The following is an 18,640-nucleotide window of genomic DNA, read 5'->3' on the forward strand; positions in this document are numbered from 1 at the left end:
AACTTCAATCTTTTCTACATTTATCATGATGTTATTTATCAGTCCAGTTCTTAGTTTTAATGTTTCCATGTTCTACTCGGTTCTTCATTTTCATGGTATGTTGTGAAGTATTAACTTTCTTTGAGGTTACCCTATAGTATACTAACTTTTCCCTCCATTTAAGACAGTCTATTGTATCCTACAATCTACCTGACCTCTTCACCACCTGGATTTCTGTTCCTATATCTTTCCCTTCTTTTACATTGTTATTATTTTGATCTTTATTGACCCTCTCAGGTCCTATGAATTCATGTTGAAGTTTTGTTCTATTCTGGACTCTGCTGTCAACTGTGTTCCAGGTGGTGTTGCCACGTCTGTCAATCTCTGATTGTTATCTGTTCTTGCTGGGTTTTAGTCCAAAGAACTCTCTTTAGGATGTTTTAAGTGCTGGGTGGGCTTTGACAAAGTCTCCTAGCTTCTGTTTATCCTGGAATGTTTTGATTACACCATCGTATTTGATTGACAGCTTTGCTGGGTAGACAATTCTTGGTTGGCAGTTTTTGGGTTTTTTTTTTTTTACTTTTAAGGTTTTATTATGTCTCCCCATTGCCTTCTTGCCTGCGTGGTTTCTGTTGAGAGGTCAGAGCTTAATCTGATTTGCTTGCCTTTGTAAGTAACACTTCTCATTTCCCTGTCTGCTTTTAGGATTCTCTCATTGTCTTTGGTTTTGGAGCGCTTGATTATATGCCTGGGTGATTTTCCTTTGGGGTCTATCCTTCCTGGGGTTTAGTCAGCTTCTTTAATTCTTATCTTCTCATCCTTCAAGATGTTAGGGAAATTTTATTCCAGTAGTTCCTCAACTATCTACTCTGTGGACTTCTGTGATTCTTCCTGTTCCAGAATGCCAATAATTCTTAAGTAATTCCTCTTCATGTTATCCAACATGAATCTTAAACTCTCTTCAGATTTTTTTAACCTTTTTTCTGCTTGCTCTTCTATTTTAGCAGCATTGAGAGATTTGTCTTCCAGCTCGCTAGTTCTGGCTTTCATCTCTTCAATTCTACTCCTTTGCCTCTTCAGTATATTGTCCATTTCTGATATTTTATTATTAATCATCTGGACCTCTTTTTGCAGGTTTTGAATTGTTTCCAATGATCTATTTATCTTGTTTGATTGCTCCTGTACCACTTTCCTGACTTCTTCTTTATTTTTCTCCACCCCTTTGTGGATTTGTCTCCATATCATTCTTCTGAATTCCTTCTCAGGCAGATCCAAAGCCTGCTCTTCTTCTAATGGGAAGTCTATGTCTACCTCCAGCTCATTTGTCTCAGTTACTCTTTTCTGTTTCTGGACATGTGCAGAGATCTTTTGTTGCTTTTTCTTGAACATTTTCAATAGTTAAATGTGTTTTCAATGATTAAATGAATGTATGTTGCTGTGTTGTTAGGCTTACCGAGTGTCTCCTGCAGAATGTGATATGGAGATAGCCATCCCTTTTCATGTCTCTTATTACTCAGTTGCGAGCTACCTTAGCAGGTGTTGGCTATATGTGTAATGCCTAGAAGCTGGTATTGGCTCCTGTCCAGATGGTGGGATATTATGGAGTATGCTTGTAGCTTGGCTCTATGGCCATGATTGCTGTCTCTTCTTGGGTAACATAGGGAGAGAAAGCTCCCACCCACTCCCAGGAAAAAGGTGAGATCAAAAGGACCAAAAACAGCAACAATATAAAAGCAGAGACAAAAAGCCAGCACATAAAAACAAAAACAAAACTGTAGCAGACTGTCCAGTAGCCTTTGCTGTGCAGGTCAGTGTGCATGCATAGTAGAAACCTCCAGCGGTGGGTGTGGGTGTCCACTTTCTCAGGCACCCCCTCTAGTCACTGCTGTAAAGGTATGCATGTAGATATTGAGAAATGAATGGAAGAAAGATTGTTCAAAATTTTTATCTCTGAATGTTAGCTGCATAGGCACAGCATATCACCAAGGCATAAAATGACTGCATTCTTGTATATAGTAGTTGATGTTGGTTCTTGCCTTTTATGTTGGGGTTTTACAAGGTGTAAATATGGTTTGGCTGTATGGCCAGACCTTCTGTCTCTTGTTAGGTAGGGCAGGAATAAAGTATCCCATCTGAGTAAGAGAGTCAAATTTAAGGCTAAGTCCCAGAGTCAGACATCATAAGAAGCAGCCAAAGGATTAGCTTTTGGGACCTCTGTGACTTTCAGGGATTTCCTCTTTGTGCCTTGGGAAATTGTACCATGTGCGCAAAACACTGGACCCTTATGGGGGTGTGCTCCCACCTGCCTGAAGATGCTTGGGCTGGGCAGAGAGGGTCCAGCAGGGGAGAGGAGGAAGGGAAAGTAAAAAAAGGCATCACACCTTTTTTTCCCACAAGCCCTTCCATGACTTTAGCGCTGTATTAAACTGACTGTGGCCCTGCCTTCTGATCTTTGCTCAGGCTGTGGGCCACAGGGAGCATCCCGGTTAATTTCAAAATTGCCGTTTATTCCTGTCACAGTCAGATTTCTCCACCGGTGGGCGCCAAAAACTGAACCCCCCCACCCCTCCACTTTATGTCAGATCCAAAGCTATGGAACTGTTCTGGCAAAGCACCGTCTCTGTTTTTCTCATGCCTCCACAAAGGACCCTCCACTACCTGTGTCCACTTCTCCTGTCCCAAAACCAGAATTTCCTCGTTTGTCTAGCTCTAAGGATTTTTGTTGTTTTTTTTTTTTTTTTAAGATTAAGTGCAATTCATACTAAAGGCTATAGTCTTTGATCTTCATCAGTAAGTATTTTAAGTTCTCTTTGATTTCAGCAAGCAAGGTTGCATCATATGCATATCACAGTTTGTTAATGAGTCTTCCTGCAATCCTGATGCCATGCTCTTCTTCATATAATTCAGCTTGTCAGATTATTTGCTCAGCATATGGATTGAATAAGTATGGTGAAAGGATACAACCATGACACGTCCCTTTCCTAATTTTAAACCGTTCAGTATTACTTGTTCTATTGGGATGACTGTTTGTTGGTTTATGTACAGGTTCTTCAGGAATACAATGAAGTGTTCTGGAATACCCATTCTTTGCATTACTACCCATAATTTGTCCTAATGCACATAGTCAAAAGCCTTTACATAGTCACACAATTAAGCATCTTTGTGGTGTTCTCTGCTTTCAGCCAAGATCAATCTGATGTCAGCAATGATATCCCTCATTCCACATCCTCTTCTGAATCCAGCTTGGATTTCTGGCAGCTCCATGTCAATTAACTGCTATGATAGATTTTGAATTATCTTCAGCAGTATTTTACTTGCATGTGATGTTAATCTTATTTTTTGGTGATTTCCACATTCTGTTGGGTTACCTTTCTTTGGAATGGGTACAAATATGGATCTCTTCCAATAAGTTTTCCAGGTAGCTGTCTTCAAATTTCTTGTCCTAGACAAATTAATGCCTTCAACATTGCATCAGTTTGTTGAAATATTTCAATTTTTATTTATCTGTCTTGAATCCTTGTTTTTTCAATGCCTTGGACTTCTTCCCCCAGTGTCATCAGTTCTTGATCATATGGTACCTCTTGAAATAGTTGATCCTTGACTATTTATTTTTCATACAATGACTGTGTATTTCTTCCAGTTTCTTTTGATGTTATTTTGTCCATAAAATCCTTTCATATTACAAGTCAAGTTATGAGATTTTTGTCTCAGTTCTTTCAACTTTGAAATATTGTGTTCTTCCCTTTTGGTTTTCTAACTCCAGGTCTTTGCATATTTCATTATATTACTTGACTTTGTCTTCTCAAGATGCTTTTGAAATTTTTTGTTCAGCTTTTACTTCATCATTTCTTCTAGCTGCTTTAGCTTCTCTACACTCAAGAGCAAGTTTCAGAGTCTCTTCTGACATCCATTTTGGTCTTTTTTTTTCTTTCCTGTCTTTTTAATGACTGTTTGCTTTCTTGCTTGACAATGTTCTTGATATCATAACACAACCCCTATGCCATAGAGTCTAAGGCAAAGAGTCTGTTCCTGAGATGGTCTCTAGACTCAGGTGGGGTATACTAACAGTAATATTTTGGATCTTGTGGACTTGTTTTAATTTTCTTAAGCTTCAGCCTGAACTTGTATATAAGCAATTGATGGTCTGTTGCACAGTCTTCCCGTGGTCTTGTTTTGCTAACAATATGGAGCTTTTCCATAGTCTCTTTTCGCAGGTATCATCAATTTGATTCCTGTGTATTCCATCTGGTGAGGTCTAGGTATATAGTTGCCTTTTATGTTGTTGAAAAAAGGTATTTGCAATAACTAAATTATTGATCTTATAAAACTCTATCATGTGATATCTAGCATCATTTCTGTCACCAAGGCCATATTTTCCAACTATCAATTCTTCCTCTTTGTTTCCAACTTTCACATTACAACCACCAGTAATTATCAGTACATCTTAATTGCATATTTGATCCATTTCAGACTGAAGAATTTGGTAGAATGCTTCAATTTCATCATCATTGGCTTTAGTGGTTGGTGCATAAATTTGAATGGTAGTGGTATTAATTGGTCTTTCTTATTACTTCAAGATATATTTTGAAATGATCCTTTTGATGAATGTGATGGCATTCATCTTTAATTTGTCACTCCTGGCATAGAAACCGTATGATTTTCTGATTCAGAATGACCAATACCAGTCCATTTCAGCTCACTAATGCCTAGGATATCAATCTTTATGTATTCAATTTCAGTTTTGACAACTTTAAATTTTCCTAGGTTCACACTTCATACATTTCATATCTTTTGTTTTTGCTCATTTTGAGTTATATCTCAACAGCAAATGAACGTTCCAAAATCTCTGCTACATTTACTCCATTATGATCAGCTCTACTTTGGGGAGGCAGCTCCTCCCCAGTTGTGTTTTGAATACCTTCCAATTAGAGAGGCTCATCCTATGGCACTAGGACAATATTCAACTGCTATTCATAAGGTTTTCAGAGGCTAACCTTTCAGAAGCTGTCCACCTCTCCTCCGTCCTTGTCTCTCTTATTCTTAGAGCTCATCTGAAACCTGTCCCCCATGGGTGACCCTGTTGGTATTTAAAATACTGTTGGCATAGCTTCCAGCATCATAGCAACACTCAAACCAACACAGTACAATCAACTGACAGAGGAATGGTAGGCTGGAGCTATACAAATGCAAGTTCTCATTTTAGGCACACACCACAATTCTTGGAGAATTGGGAGCTTACTGACCTATTGTGTTGGTCACTCTCTGTTGTCTGAATTCTCTGGATAGTTCTCAGCTTTGATTATTTCAATCAGAAAACTTACTTCGTGGCATAAATCTTTGATGAATGCCATCTTGTCCCTGTCTCAATAAGGATGCTATATATCCCCTATTCCAATGCACATTATGCTGAGTCAGTCCCAGCAGTCAGCTTGGTGCCTGAACCAGGCAGCCTAGAGAAGTGGGCATTAGATATTTCTCCCATCGTTTACAAAGATGGTCTGTTAGTGAAGATCCCCCCATGAAAATTCACCCTAATTCTTCATTTTTTTTTAAATAGACTTCTCAATTGAGTGCTTTTATTAAAAAAAAAAAAAAAAATCATAGCCACATCCCATTACCTATACACATGCACATACTTCTTTTCATTTCTGGATCTTTGTTTAGTTGGTGCCTCTTTAGTTGGTAACAGTGAATTAATAATGATTTTGGGGGTCAAAGACTTTGTGGATCAAGGAGTATTGTGACTAGAAGGACAGCATACACAGAGACCTCGGAGTACTAGTGTGCAGTGTTATAGGAAGTGTTGTATAGCTCAGTAATATGAAGAGTAGCCCCCCAGTGTTTAAGTAGTAAGAAGATGGCCTGGAGAGTCACTGGTATTACATTCATTTGTCATTCCAGGCTTTGAAAATGGCTCATGCGGGCATCTCTCTGTCAGAGCAGGAGGCATCTGTGGCATCCCCTTTCACCTCGAAAACAGCCAACATCGAATGTGTGCCTCATCTCATCAAGTAAGCTACTTCTTCCCCTTCCACTCCCATGACCTCTGGGTGCCTTCTCTGGCTTTGAAGACTGATAGAATTCAATGGTAATTTAAATAAATAAAGTTGCAACAAAGGTTGTATGGATAAAATACTTATGGAGCACCAATTAAAGGGGTCATTAGTACTGCTTGAGAATGCTAGTGAAAGTCATGAAAAGGTAACTTTTGCTGAGACTTTATAAAAAAAGGTAAAGTAGGTATCTGGGCAGTTGCTAGCTTGATTTTGTTAGAAATGAATCCCCATATCGCATAAAAGACACTCAGTGAGACTAAATTACCTTGGCAAAATAAAATTTACTCCTGCAAGAGGGTGCATGCGCATAATTGTACATACAACAACAGGCCAGCGAGCACACCGAATGGGCCGTCCCCTCGGGTTTTTAATCCCTGACGCGAGTCTCAAGGCTGTGTCTCACCCTATTGGCTAGGGTTTTGACCACACAATCTATTCCCTTACCCGGTTGGCTAGTTCAAAATTTTAAGGCGCACATTCCTACTTTAGAAAAAGAAGAGAGCGATCATAGTCTTTGCTCCAGGAAGTAGTTTAAGGAAAAAGAAAGTTATCATAAATTCCTTACTCCAGGAAGTAGTTTAAAGAAAAAGAAAATGACCATAAATTCTTTACTCTCTTCAGGAAGTAACCAAAGAAAAAGAGAGAGATCAAAAAGTCTTTACTTCAGGAAATAAAAAAAGTTACCTGAATATAATAAACAGGATTATAATTATTTTTCCCCACAATTTGATGTTTCAACCTGATTGTCTTTCTTATTTCTCCTCTCCTTTACTTTGCATGTTGGATGTTTCCATGAAATAGATTCCTACAATACTGTTACACCTTCAAACGTCTAGGAGTGAATACCCAAAGTGTTTGCACAAAAGCCTTTTCTAGTTAATTGGCAGTGGTTACGGAAGAACAAGGAACTAAGGATTATTTCCCCAGTCTACTTCTCTCACTCAATCCCACAGTCATTTCTGGTGTTGCCTTTATTCATCTAATGCTTCCTATTATACTTTGGGTAGCTTCTGGTTATTTTCATGTTCTTAAACAAAACCAAAATGACTCAAAAGGAATGGTTTGAGGGACATCAACACTTTTAAAGTTTATTTAAAAAGAAAGGAAAAGAGGAAAGGCATGAACTCTACAGTTATGCTCTTATGGCATCTAAATAACAAAGTACTAGAAAAACATCATTGAAGAGTCTGACCTAAAGACCCCAGCCCTCAGATTGCATGCCTCTGGCTGGCTGGATTTCAAGAGATTAGTTAGCATTCACATATGTTTGATCATCAGTATTTAACTTTAAAGAGGCAAAACTTCTGCAAAAAACCTCGATAAAGTGTTGAAGAGTAAAGATGTTATTTTGAGGACTAAGGTGCTTCTGACCCAAGCCATGTCTTTTTCAATCACCTCATATGCATGTGAAAGCTTGACAATGAATAAGGAAGACTGCTTAAGAATCAGTGTATTTGAATTAAAATGTTGAAAATACCAGGAACTGCCAGAAGAAGGCACAAATCTGTTTGAGAAGAAGTACAGCTGAATTACTCCATGGAAGGGATGATACTGAGTTTCCATCTCTGGTATTTTGGGCGTGTTATCAGGAAGAACCAGTCCCTGAGGAGTGCATCATGTTTGATATAATGAGGGGGTCAGTGAAAAAAAGGAAGACCCTCAATGAGATGGGCTGACACAATGACAGCAATAATGGGCTCAAACCTTATAACAGTTGTGAGGATGGCACAGAACCAGACAGTACTTTGTTCTACTGAACACAGGCTCCATATGACTTAGATCAAACTTAAGGGCACACCTAACAACAACAACAACAACAACATGCGTCAGGCATCAAGAGTCTCGGTGCTGTGATTATATGTATACACTTATGGCCTGGAAGACTTCGCCAGTGACTTCATGAAGAAAAGTTTGCAAAACCAGGGCATGGAGATCTCACAGGAAGAGTATGACTTCTTGGATAGTGGTCAAACAAAAGTGGATGTGTGTGTGTAGGGGGGCGGGGATGCATCAAAGCATAAAGGATTTTTGCATGGGTCTCCAAAATTACTGCTGTTCCTAATGACTGTGAATTTTTTAAAGAGCTCACTTATTTATTTATGCATCCCACAAACCTTCTTTGAAAACTCTGTCCGCAGAGTTGGCAGTTCAAACCCACCAGCTGCTCATTGGAAATACTCTACAGAGTCACTATGAGTCAGAACCAACTCAACGGCACTTAACGACAACAACATATGATCATGAGGGACCAGTCCCTGGAGACAGCCATCATGTTTGGCAAAGTGGAGGGTCAGTGAAAAAGAGAAAGACCTCCAATCTGATGGATGCACACAGTAACATTAACAATGGCTCCAACATAATGACAATTGTGAGATTGGCACAAGACCAAGCAGCATTTTGTTCTGTTGTGCATAAGGTCACTATGATTCAGGTGAAACTCAAAGATACCTAACAGCAATAACATCCTTGATGAACTTTAAGCTCTAGTGATGCAGTGGTTAAGAACTTGCCTGCTTGGAGACATAGAGCAGCTGAGGATACTAGACTCGTGGAATGAGAAAGGCTGTGTGCTGGTAGCCAGGAGGCAGGCTTGCAGAATATGCCCTTTCATTGTTTAAATGATTACATATTCCTGAGTGTTTTTGTGTACATCAAAAAAACAAAAACAAGGAATAGAAGCAAATACTGTTGAATGATGATGCATGGAGGAGATTGTAATTATTGCAATGAAATGATGAGCATAAAACGGATGTTCTCCCATGTAAACTATCACTCAATTCATAATAAAAACCTGAAAAGAAAACCAAAAAACCCCATATGATAAACAAGCTATTTTCATGGGGAAAAAAAGAGGATGGCATATTATTATGTAATCCCAAACTCTAAGAAATATTAAAATATTCACCCTGTTTATATTACAATACAAATTAAATATAACAGTAATAGTGCTGTCCAATGGGGTTGACAACCTCTGCTTATGTGTTTTCTCTAAGTGTCTGAATTATGTAAGTGAAAATTGCAGTGTAGCTGATCTACTTTACATAAGTGGCTAGTCTGGTCAGAGGCAGAGGTGTCTTTAGAGGCTGCAGGATACAGAGGGTAAAGGCTGGAGGAGATGGAGCAGAGAAAAATGGGGCGTAGAGGGACTGTGAGTTAGACAGTACCACAGACAGGAGACCACGTAGGAGAGAGATTTAGACACCTACTATATCTGGTGAATAAATGATGAACATAAGATGTACTGAGAAACAGCCAAACAGCAGAATCAAGTTGATATTAGGCATCTGTAGAAAACAACATAAATCTTGAGACAAAAAAGTGAAATTTACAGAGTTATGAATTGCTCAATGAAATGCAAGATCCTAGAGTGGATCCAAAGACAGAAATAATTCAGTAATGGGAAATCTGAATAAAGTCTGTGGTTTTGTGGAAAAACGGAAAAGAAAAAGAACTTTCCTGCTAACCAAAAGGTTTTTAGTTTTAACCCACCATTTGTTTCACAGGAAAAGATGTGACACTCTGCTTCTGTAAAGATTTACAGCGTTGGAATCCTTATGGGGAAGCTCTAGTCTGTCCTATAGGGTTTCTATGAGTCAGAATCATTCAACAGCAATGAGCTTTTGGTTTGGATTCTTGATGTGTGATTATTCCTGAGAAAGCATTCTCCAGAGGCACAATGAGGTACAGGTTTAGATAGATGGGTGCCAATCCATAGGTTCTCCGGTTTATTCTTTAAAACAGGAATTACTTGCTGCTGCAGAGGACAGAGTTTTCAAAGAAGATTTGTGGAATGCAAAAATAAGTGAGCTCTTTAAAATGCACAGTCATTAGGAACAGCAGTAATTTTGGAGACCCATGCAAAATTCCTTTATGCTTTAATGTCCCCCCACACACACACTTTTGTTTGAGTCTGAGTATCTTAATTTCCTGAACATGTACACAACTGCAGAAAAAACAGACAAGTTCATAACAGACTCAGGATAACTATCTAGATTTCACATGCTTGCCCTTTGTCAACTTGTCTTTTGCTTCATCATCTGTGTCGAAACAAATAGTAGCACCTCACAGCCTAGTGGAAAACATCTGCCAAAAGAATACTGACCCACCTTTCATCCTAACCTTCTCAGTTTGTCTGGGGCTAAGTGGATATTTGGCATTGTTAGTTTTTCCATTTCACTTCCCAGTTATGGTTTTGAATAACGCATGTATCCATGTTTTGGGGATTGGGAAGAAAGATGTGGGCTACCTCCATGTTTTGTTTCTGTCTTGGTAACCAAGATTGTGGGAGGAGTTGCTTGCTGACTTCCTACTCCCTCATTGCATGCCACTACCTTACATGCATGTGAAAGTGGACAGTGAATAAGGAAGACTGTAGAAGAGCTGATGCATTTGAGTTATGGTGTTGGAGGAGAATATTGAAAGTGCCATGGGCTGCCAAAAGAACAAACAGATAGATCTGTGTTGGAAGAAATACAACCAGAGTGCTCCTTGGAAGCCAGGGTGGCCAGACTTCATCTCTCATATTTCGGACATATTGTCAGGAAGGACCAGTCCCTGGAGAAGGATATCATGTATGGTTAAGTGGAGGCTCACAGAAAAAGAGGAAGACTCCAATGAGATGGATTGGCACAGTGGCGGAAGTGATGGGCTCAGCAATGATTGTGAGGTTGGCCCAGGACCGGGCAGTGTTTCGTTCTGTTGTACAAAGGGTCGCTAAGCATCGGTACTGGCTTAGTGGCAGATAATAACAACAAAACCTCACATTATCTTCCTTTACCTGCCCCTATCTACTATCGAGCCTAGCCTCAGTTACAGTAAATGAGCTAAAATGGAAAATTTACAAAGTGGGGGGAGGGAGGAGAGAGAATATGTTCGCTCCAACTCAGATTGTTATCCTGGGTTCCTGCTGGAGTGTGGAAGTGCACAGAACTCATTTCATCTCAAGTCACATTCACATTTTCTAAAATATGACATCATGTTTCTTTTAGATTTATGTCTCTACAGTCACTAAAGCATCGTCCAGTGCAGCTCTCAGGAGGCATCTGGTATTAGGATGCAATGAGTTAGACTCAAGTCTATCCTTAATGTTTTGCACCTTATTGTTGTATTGTGCTTATAACGTTCTTGTGTAATCTTCTCACTTCACTGAAAGATTGCTGAGAATCAGGCCGTGCTGGATTCATTTTATATCCTGTGTAACTCTTAGCATAACCTTGGTGAGTTAATGAATTAATGCATAGGGGAATTGTTGAAGGAGAGAACAAATGAATGAGTGAATAAATGGTTAAATTAAAAAACTGAGAGAATCAGTGAATGATTGAGTGAAGTAAATATAAACAGGCTATCTAAAAAAAGACATTTATGAAAGCAAGAAGACCATTAATTAATTAATTTATTTATTTTCTTACACAGAGAAGGCCGAGCTGCTCTGGTTTCATCCTTTGGAGTATTTAAGTACTTGACCATGTATGGTATCATCCAGTTTATTGGTACATCTCTGCTCTATTGGGTATGAAACAAAACCATTTCTTCCCAGTCTAGTTGCATTTACATTCTTGGTTTATTTTTTGGGGTGTGAATACTAAACAAGATTTTAATGTTTCATAAATCAGTGTCATTTCTCAAAATATGTGTCTTCAAATTTTGGGACCTGGTATAACTGTTTAAAACTTGGATCTAGAAATAAGCAAAGGTAGACCAGTTTTCTAAGCATGTCACTTTCCACTAGATAGCCTGAGACACTTGATCTCTTCAAGCTTTCGTGTCTTAGAGAATGAAGAGAGAGACACAGCAACCTAAATGTAGCTCACCAGGAAATGGATCAGTCTCCAACTGTGGAATCTTTTTGGCAAAAGAATGACTAAGGAGAGATAAAAAAGAAGAACAGTTGTTTAAGTTGACTTTGAAGGACTAGAAAGCTAAAAACAAAACAAAAATCCAGTACAGGAATTTTACCTCTAGAGATATCATTAATAAATTATTAGAAATTCCTAAAAGGAAATATTTGAAAATGACTTTAATTTAAATAAAAATAACAATAGTCATTTAAGAATTAACTACCTGTACAGGGTCGCTATGGGTCGGACCCGACTCGATGGCACTTAACAACAACAACAACATGGAAGATGAAAGTAATTTTCATGAATCCAGGAATAACTTGTTCTACAATAAAAGGATTCAACAAGCTCAGGAAACACATCAGGAAGGGTATTTATTTACTGTTTTTCTGGAGTGGAGTGTTGAGAGGTAAATGACAGAATTACAGATATCCAGCTTCTTCTGGTGGGTTCTTTTTTTTACAAGAATTTCACACAAAAAGACGAAGTGGCTGCTAGTGGGCTAAAACAAGAATTGAATGTGGTTCATATGGTTCATGTTCTGCCTACATCACTAAGCAATATGGACAAGGGAGGTCTTGCCCTTGGCCTTGTTGTTACTGTTAAAGAGCCATCGAATCGGTTCTGACCCTGAATAGGGATTTCAAGGAGCAGCTGGTGGGTTTGAACTGCCAGTGCTGTGGTTCACGGTCCAGTGCTTTTCCTACAGTGCCATATCAGGAGTACAGATTTAGTTATGTTGTTGTTGCTTTTGTTAAGTGCCATCAAGTCAGTTCTGACTCATGGCCACCTTGTGTAGGGTTTCCAAGGAGGTCTGGCAGGTTTGAACCCTCAACCTTGTTGTTAAACTGACACAAATATAATTATAGACGTGTGATGCTGTAAGATCAGCACCAGACTGCAAGGCTGGTTTGAGCCACAAGGTTGGCAGTTCAAACTCATGAGCTGTTCCTCAGAAACCCTATACAGTTGCTATGAGTAGGAGCCGACTTGATGGTGTTTAGCAACAAAACAAGATACGGTTACTACATGAAGGAAAAAGGATACAAGAAATAAAGGTAAAGAAGGTAGAATGAATTGTAGGATGTTAGTAACACTGTGGGACCATCTGTAATCTCTCAAAAATGTGAAAACAGAACTTCAGTTCCAAAATCATATGGATAGTGCTGGAACCATGGGGTCTGACTTATAGCTAGACATCAGTAAGAGTGTCCCCCAAGGACTTTACCAGGCAATAAATGCCTGAATAAATGTCATTAATGAGTGAAGAGGGAGAGTAGTACCAGCTGAATGGTTTGAGGGCTGACTTCAAATTCTAAATGGTTTGACAGTTCAGAGACTTTGATACCTTATGTTAAGAATTCAGCTCTCAAAGTCAAGACTACAGTTGCTGGGATTACTATGTCAGTAGAAGGCCTTCCTAACTGGCTTTTATTGCTAATATTGAAGTAGGTTAAACACTGGGAAAATAAAGATCTGATTTCATTCCATACAACGAATTGCTAATCACCATAGGTAAGTCATTGACTTTTTCTCCATAAAAAGGAGAGAAAAGCAACAGTTGCTTCTCGACTACTTTAAAAAAGTGTTAAAATAATCAAAATGCTACCATGCCAGAAATGACACTTTCATTGACTTTTTGTTGTTGTTGTACAGCAACTGCAACTCTTTGGAAATTACCAGTACCTCATGCAAGATGTGGCCATTACATTGATGGTCTGCTTAACAAGTAAGTGCTTCACCAAAATAAACTATTATTTGTATTTATCCATGAAATTTTAGAAAGACAAAAGGAAAATCTTCTGAGAAAGATGGGCTCTCATGACTAAAACCTGAGTCTGAACAAAGTTTTTGAAAGTAGTGTTGGGGATGAGTTGAAGCTAGAAGGACCTAGACTTGACCTTAAAATATCTTGATAGTAAAGAGGTTTTAGCCTCATAAAATTGCCAATGTATTTTGAGTTCTTGTAGGTTTGTGTCTGATAGAAAAATACACAAGAAATGTAGAAAGGGAAAATTTAAAACCCAAAGGTCATTTTCCATTATTCAGCTATGTTTCATATTGACATGAAACCAGATTTTCGCTACGTCTTTGACATGTGAGAACAAATGCTAGCATTTTATTTTAGTGGAATTCTCTCAAAAGCAAGGTGTGGCTTACGGCAGCTATTGCTCATCCCCTTCCTTTGAGATGACACTGATAAAATATTTCCCATCAAGGGACTCAGGGCTTGATACTAACTCTTAATAAGCGAGAAAGGTGACTGTAGCAACATAGAGCAAAGAAAAGGAATGACATTGTCATTTCTGTTTCCTTGTTCAACAATGGGAGAATTATGAAAAATAACAGATAAAACATCAAGAAATGAGAGATATTAATAACCTCAAGCATTTCATGTAGCATCTTAACACATGAAACTGATATTGAAGTAACTTACTATGTCATCCCAATGTCAAGTTTTACCAGGATCCGTCAGAGATAGGGGTAATATTAATTTTGATTCTAGGGTAGAAATGTCTCCTCATAACCAGTTTAAATATTTTTTCCTATGTGCTATTAATGTTCACATGACTGAGTAATTTTGAATCAGCGTTACTGTTCTAAGAATGTTCCTAAGAAGTAAGAATGGCAAGACCTTGTCTCACATACTTTAGACATGGATCAGGAGGGACCAGTCCCTGGAGAAGGACATCATGCTTGGTAAAGTGGAGGGTCAGTGAAAAGTAGGAAGACCTCCAACAACATGGATTGACACAGTGGCTTGGAACATAACAGCAATTGTGAGAATGGTGCAGGATCGGACAGTGCTTCATTCAGTTGTACATACCATATCTATGAGTTGGAACTTACTCAATGGTACCTAACAACATATTGTTTCTGCATTGTTGACTGTTTATAAGTGATTTGTATAATTTACTAATGCCAAAAAGAATCCAAATGGACAAACACCAGGAGGTTTCAAGAAATAAGCTAGCAGGTAATAAGTAGTATGGAAATGAAGGCGTGCCCTCCTGCATGTGCCCTCCTCTACCACTCCCTTAACTCTGGGACTTCTGGCGAGCTATTGGTGAAATAAAGGAGCTCTGGTAGCGTAGTGGTTATGAATCGGGCTGTGAACTGCAAGGTCAGCAGTTCGAAACTACCAGCTACTCTGTGGGAGAAACATGAGGCTTTCTGCTCCCATAAAGATTAACAGCCTCGGAAACGCTATGCAGGTTTGCTATGAGCAAACAGCACATAACAACAGCACATAACGACTCCACAGCACATAACAACAACAACAACATTGGTGAAAGAAATATCTCCATAATCTGAGCTATCCTCATAGGATTGTTATATGAGGACCAGATAAAATATAAAATGTACAGCCCAGTTCATGGCACATTGTTGCCATTGTTAGTTGCCATTGAGTTGGTACTGACTCATAGAGACCCTATGGACAACAGAACAAAACACTGACCAGTCGTGGGCCAGCCTCACAATTGTTACTACACCTGAGCGCATTGTTGCTGCCACTATGCCAATCCATCTCATTGGGGGTCTTCCTCTTTTTCTCCAACCCTCTACTTTACCAAAACACGATATCCTTCTCCAAGGACTGGGCCCTACTGATAATATGTCCAAAGTACAAGAGATGAAGTCTGGCCATCCTGGCTTCCAAGGAGTATTCTGGCTGTACTTCTTTCAGTACAGATCTGTTTATTCTTTTGGCAGTCCATGATACTTCAGTATTCTCCTCCAACACCATAACAACACTAAATGTATCCATTCTTCTACAGTCTCCCTTATTCACTGTTATTGTTGTTGTTGCTGTTGTTAAGTGCCATCGAATCAGTTCCAACCCATAGTGAGCCTTTATAGGGTTTCTGAGGAGTGGCTGGTGAGCTTGAACCGCCGAACTTGCAGCTCAAACAGCTTTGCAGTCTGGCTCATGAACCCACACTGCCACACCAGGACTCCTTATTCACTGTAAGTAGTAGGTATTCAGTATAACTTGGAAGATCTCACTCTGCATCATCTTCTCAGTGAGCTGTTGAATACAGTGAGGCCATGAACAGGTAGACTATTTGATTAGCAATCCAGAAATATGAATTACTAGATGATCTTGAGCAACTTATTTTTTACACATTTAATTTTATAATATTGGTTATAGAATTAGCATGATGGTGTGTCCACTTTATTCTCTCCTCTGGCAATAGCCTGTTGACCTACATGCCAGCTGGTCATGCTGTGAAACTTGGCCTCTCATCTGAGTGGGCTCAGTGGGAGAGTGAAGATGACTTGGGGCAGGTCATCACTATTACTGAGAGAAAAAAGCTTCAACAAAGTGAAGCATGATATCCTCTTGGAATGTCAGTCCTTGATGGAATTATTATTTAACAAATGAATAATTGGTTCAATAAATGAGTTGAACTAGGGTAGACCAGTGAAGGTGAGGGTAGAATCAGAAAACAGTCTCTCCCTTTTTTTCTTTTTCCTTTTCAACCATCTGCCTTTGGACACACTCAACTGATTTCCTATTCTGCAGCCTCAGTGAGCTCAAAGCCAGGATACTTTTGTGACCTATTCCAGGTGTTGTTGTTGCTGTTGTTAAGTGCCATTGAGTCAATTCCAACCCATAGTGACCCTGGATAGGGTTTTCAAGGAGCAGCTGGTGAGCTTGAACCTAGCATTCAATGCTTTAATTCAATCCAAAGGTTTTTCTTCTCTTGCTAGGTCGGCATGACCTGAAGCTTGGAGCAAGCAATGAAAGGGGAAGCCCATGATCTCTTCCTTCCTCTCCTTGTACTACTTACTCTCCATTCCTGCCTCTGGGGCAGGAAAGGAACAAAAACAAAGATCTGTTTACTTAAATGCTGCTATTACAATTCTCTCCTGCCTGTCAAATGTGCTCGAACATGGCAGGTATGCATATTCAGGTAGTTTGTATGGGATTCCTTGGTGGGTTCTTGGGTTCTTTTGAGACTGAGAGCACCAGTGGGTTTTTGTCTAGATGTCACCACTCCCAGACATAAGTGGTGCTCTCTCTCACTGATCCCTCAGGATTCCTTTAGGCACCTGTGCTGTATTGGTACATATTGCATAGCCTTTTTCTTTCTGCTGAACCCTCAGAGCCCAGCAGGCTAACTCTCATAAGTTTCTTCTAAGACAGCTATAGTCTGGCTAATTGTCCTAGCTTTGATTCGACTTACCAGATAATATACGTGCGGTGGTGGTGGTTACATGCCGTGGAATCAGTTCCAACTCATAGTGATCCTATATAGGGTTTCTGAAGCTGTGAATCTTTATGGGAGCAGAAAGCCTCATTTTTCTGCCTTGAAATGGTTGGTAGTTTCAAACTGCTGACCTTGAGGTTAGCAGTCCCACTTGTAACCACTATGCTACCAGAGCTCCTTAATATATGTGTAGCCTCCTCTTATGAAAATCCACCCCCACCTCTGATATTGCAACAGGGGCATGAATGAAGCCATTTCCCACCTGAAAGTTGCTGCTATTTCTCCTAGAGTGTTCAAAAGACTTCCCCTCAACCTAAGTTCAGAGGGTATGAAGGAAGGTAGAATCTCCACTGAGTAGTATCCAATCTGTCTAGGCAGGGCTGATGAAATGAAATGCGGGTAGGTCTCTTGTGATACAATAGTGAGTAGTTTTTATCAGGACTGCTTGTGAGGGTTGGAAATGTAAAGGTAGATGTTTTGTAGCAAAGAGGGGAGTGATTAACTTTTCGGTCTAGGATCGGAGGTCCCTGGGACTATCAAGGGAGAAAAGCAGAGAGCGGGACCCTACCCAGAGTAGCAGTGATTACTGAGATGGAGGCAGAGACTATGATGTGGGGAGATGGAGCAGGTGGGGACTTTAGACACAGAGAGAGAGAGGGGCTGTGTGCTGATGACTGGGGGGCAGGCTTATAGGATATACCCTTTGGTTGGTTGATGATGCATGGAGGGGATTGTAACCAAGACTTCCCCTTACTTGGCTCGAGCTGATAATGGGAGAGAACCACCGTTTTTGCTGCTCCCAAGAATTCCCTTTAAGGAATCTTTTGGTGATCTCTTTGATTGTTTGTCCATAGGTGATTTGGAGGGTGGAATGGTGAAGATTACTTACAGTTGAAGGATGTGTATAGATCACTTTTAGCTACTGTAGAGATAGGGTTTTCATCTCTCTTTACACTGAATTACTTCTTACCATTCATTATCTTAAAATATGAGACTTAGAAAATGTTTTTGACAAAGGGAAATAACCTATTCAGCATTTTCTTTCTTTTTTTAAAGTTTTTATTGTGAATTATGTGGGTTTCCAAAGGGAGAACATCAGCTTCACATTCATCCTATTGTATTTCATTTCATTGCCATGATCACAATCCCCTCCATGCATCATAAAACAACCAAAGCATACATCCTACAGGCCTGCCCCTACTCGCTGTCAGCACACAGCCCCTCTTCCTCCCTGAGTCCCGTGTCCCCAGCTGCTCCATCTATCCACATCATCATCTCTGTCTCCATGCCTGGCTTCACTGCCTCTCTGGGTAGGGTTCCACTATCTGCTTTTCTTACTTGACGGTCCCAGAGATCTCCGCTCCTGGGCTGCAAAATCAATCACTCCCCTCCTTTTGTCAAAAAACATCTACCTCTACATTTCTGACCCTCACAGTCAGTCCTGATGGACATTATTCACTATTGTACTGCAAGAGTCTTATCCCCATTTCCTTTTGCCAGCCAAGTCCCAACAGATTGGAAATCATTCAGTGGAGGTTCTACCTATACCTGC

At 39.7% G+C, this 18,640-nt stretch overlaps 1 protein-coding gene across 1 annotated transcript in view; it reads left to right on the plus strand.

Annotated features, from left to right (window-relative positions):
- Window positions 1-18,640, plus strand: part of ATP13A5 (ATPase type 13A5) — a 211,018-nt gene that overhangs the window by 143,281 nt on the left and 49,097 nt on the right. Inside the window, exons 23-25 of the mRNA XM_006873142.1 lie at window positions 5,881-5,990; window positions 11,448-11,544; window positions 13,529-13,601. Coding sequence (XP_006873204.1) covers window positions 5,881-5,990; window positions 11,448-11,544; window positions 13,529-13,601 — 280 coding nt within the window. The remainder of the gene's footprint in view (window positions 1-5,880; window positions 5,991-11,447; window positions 11,545-13,528; window positions 13,602-18,640) is intronic.

The sequence above is a fragment of the Chrysochloris asiatica genome, unplaced genomic scaffold (assembly GCF_000296735.1).
Source record: "Chrysochloris asiatica unplaced genomic scaffold, ChrAsi1.0 scaffold00224, whole genome shotgun sequence".
In the NCBI taxonomy this organism is placed as follows: domain Eukaryota; kingdom Metazoa; phylum Chordata; class Mammalia; order Afrosoricida; family Chrysochloridae; genus Chrysochloris; species Chrysochloris asiatica.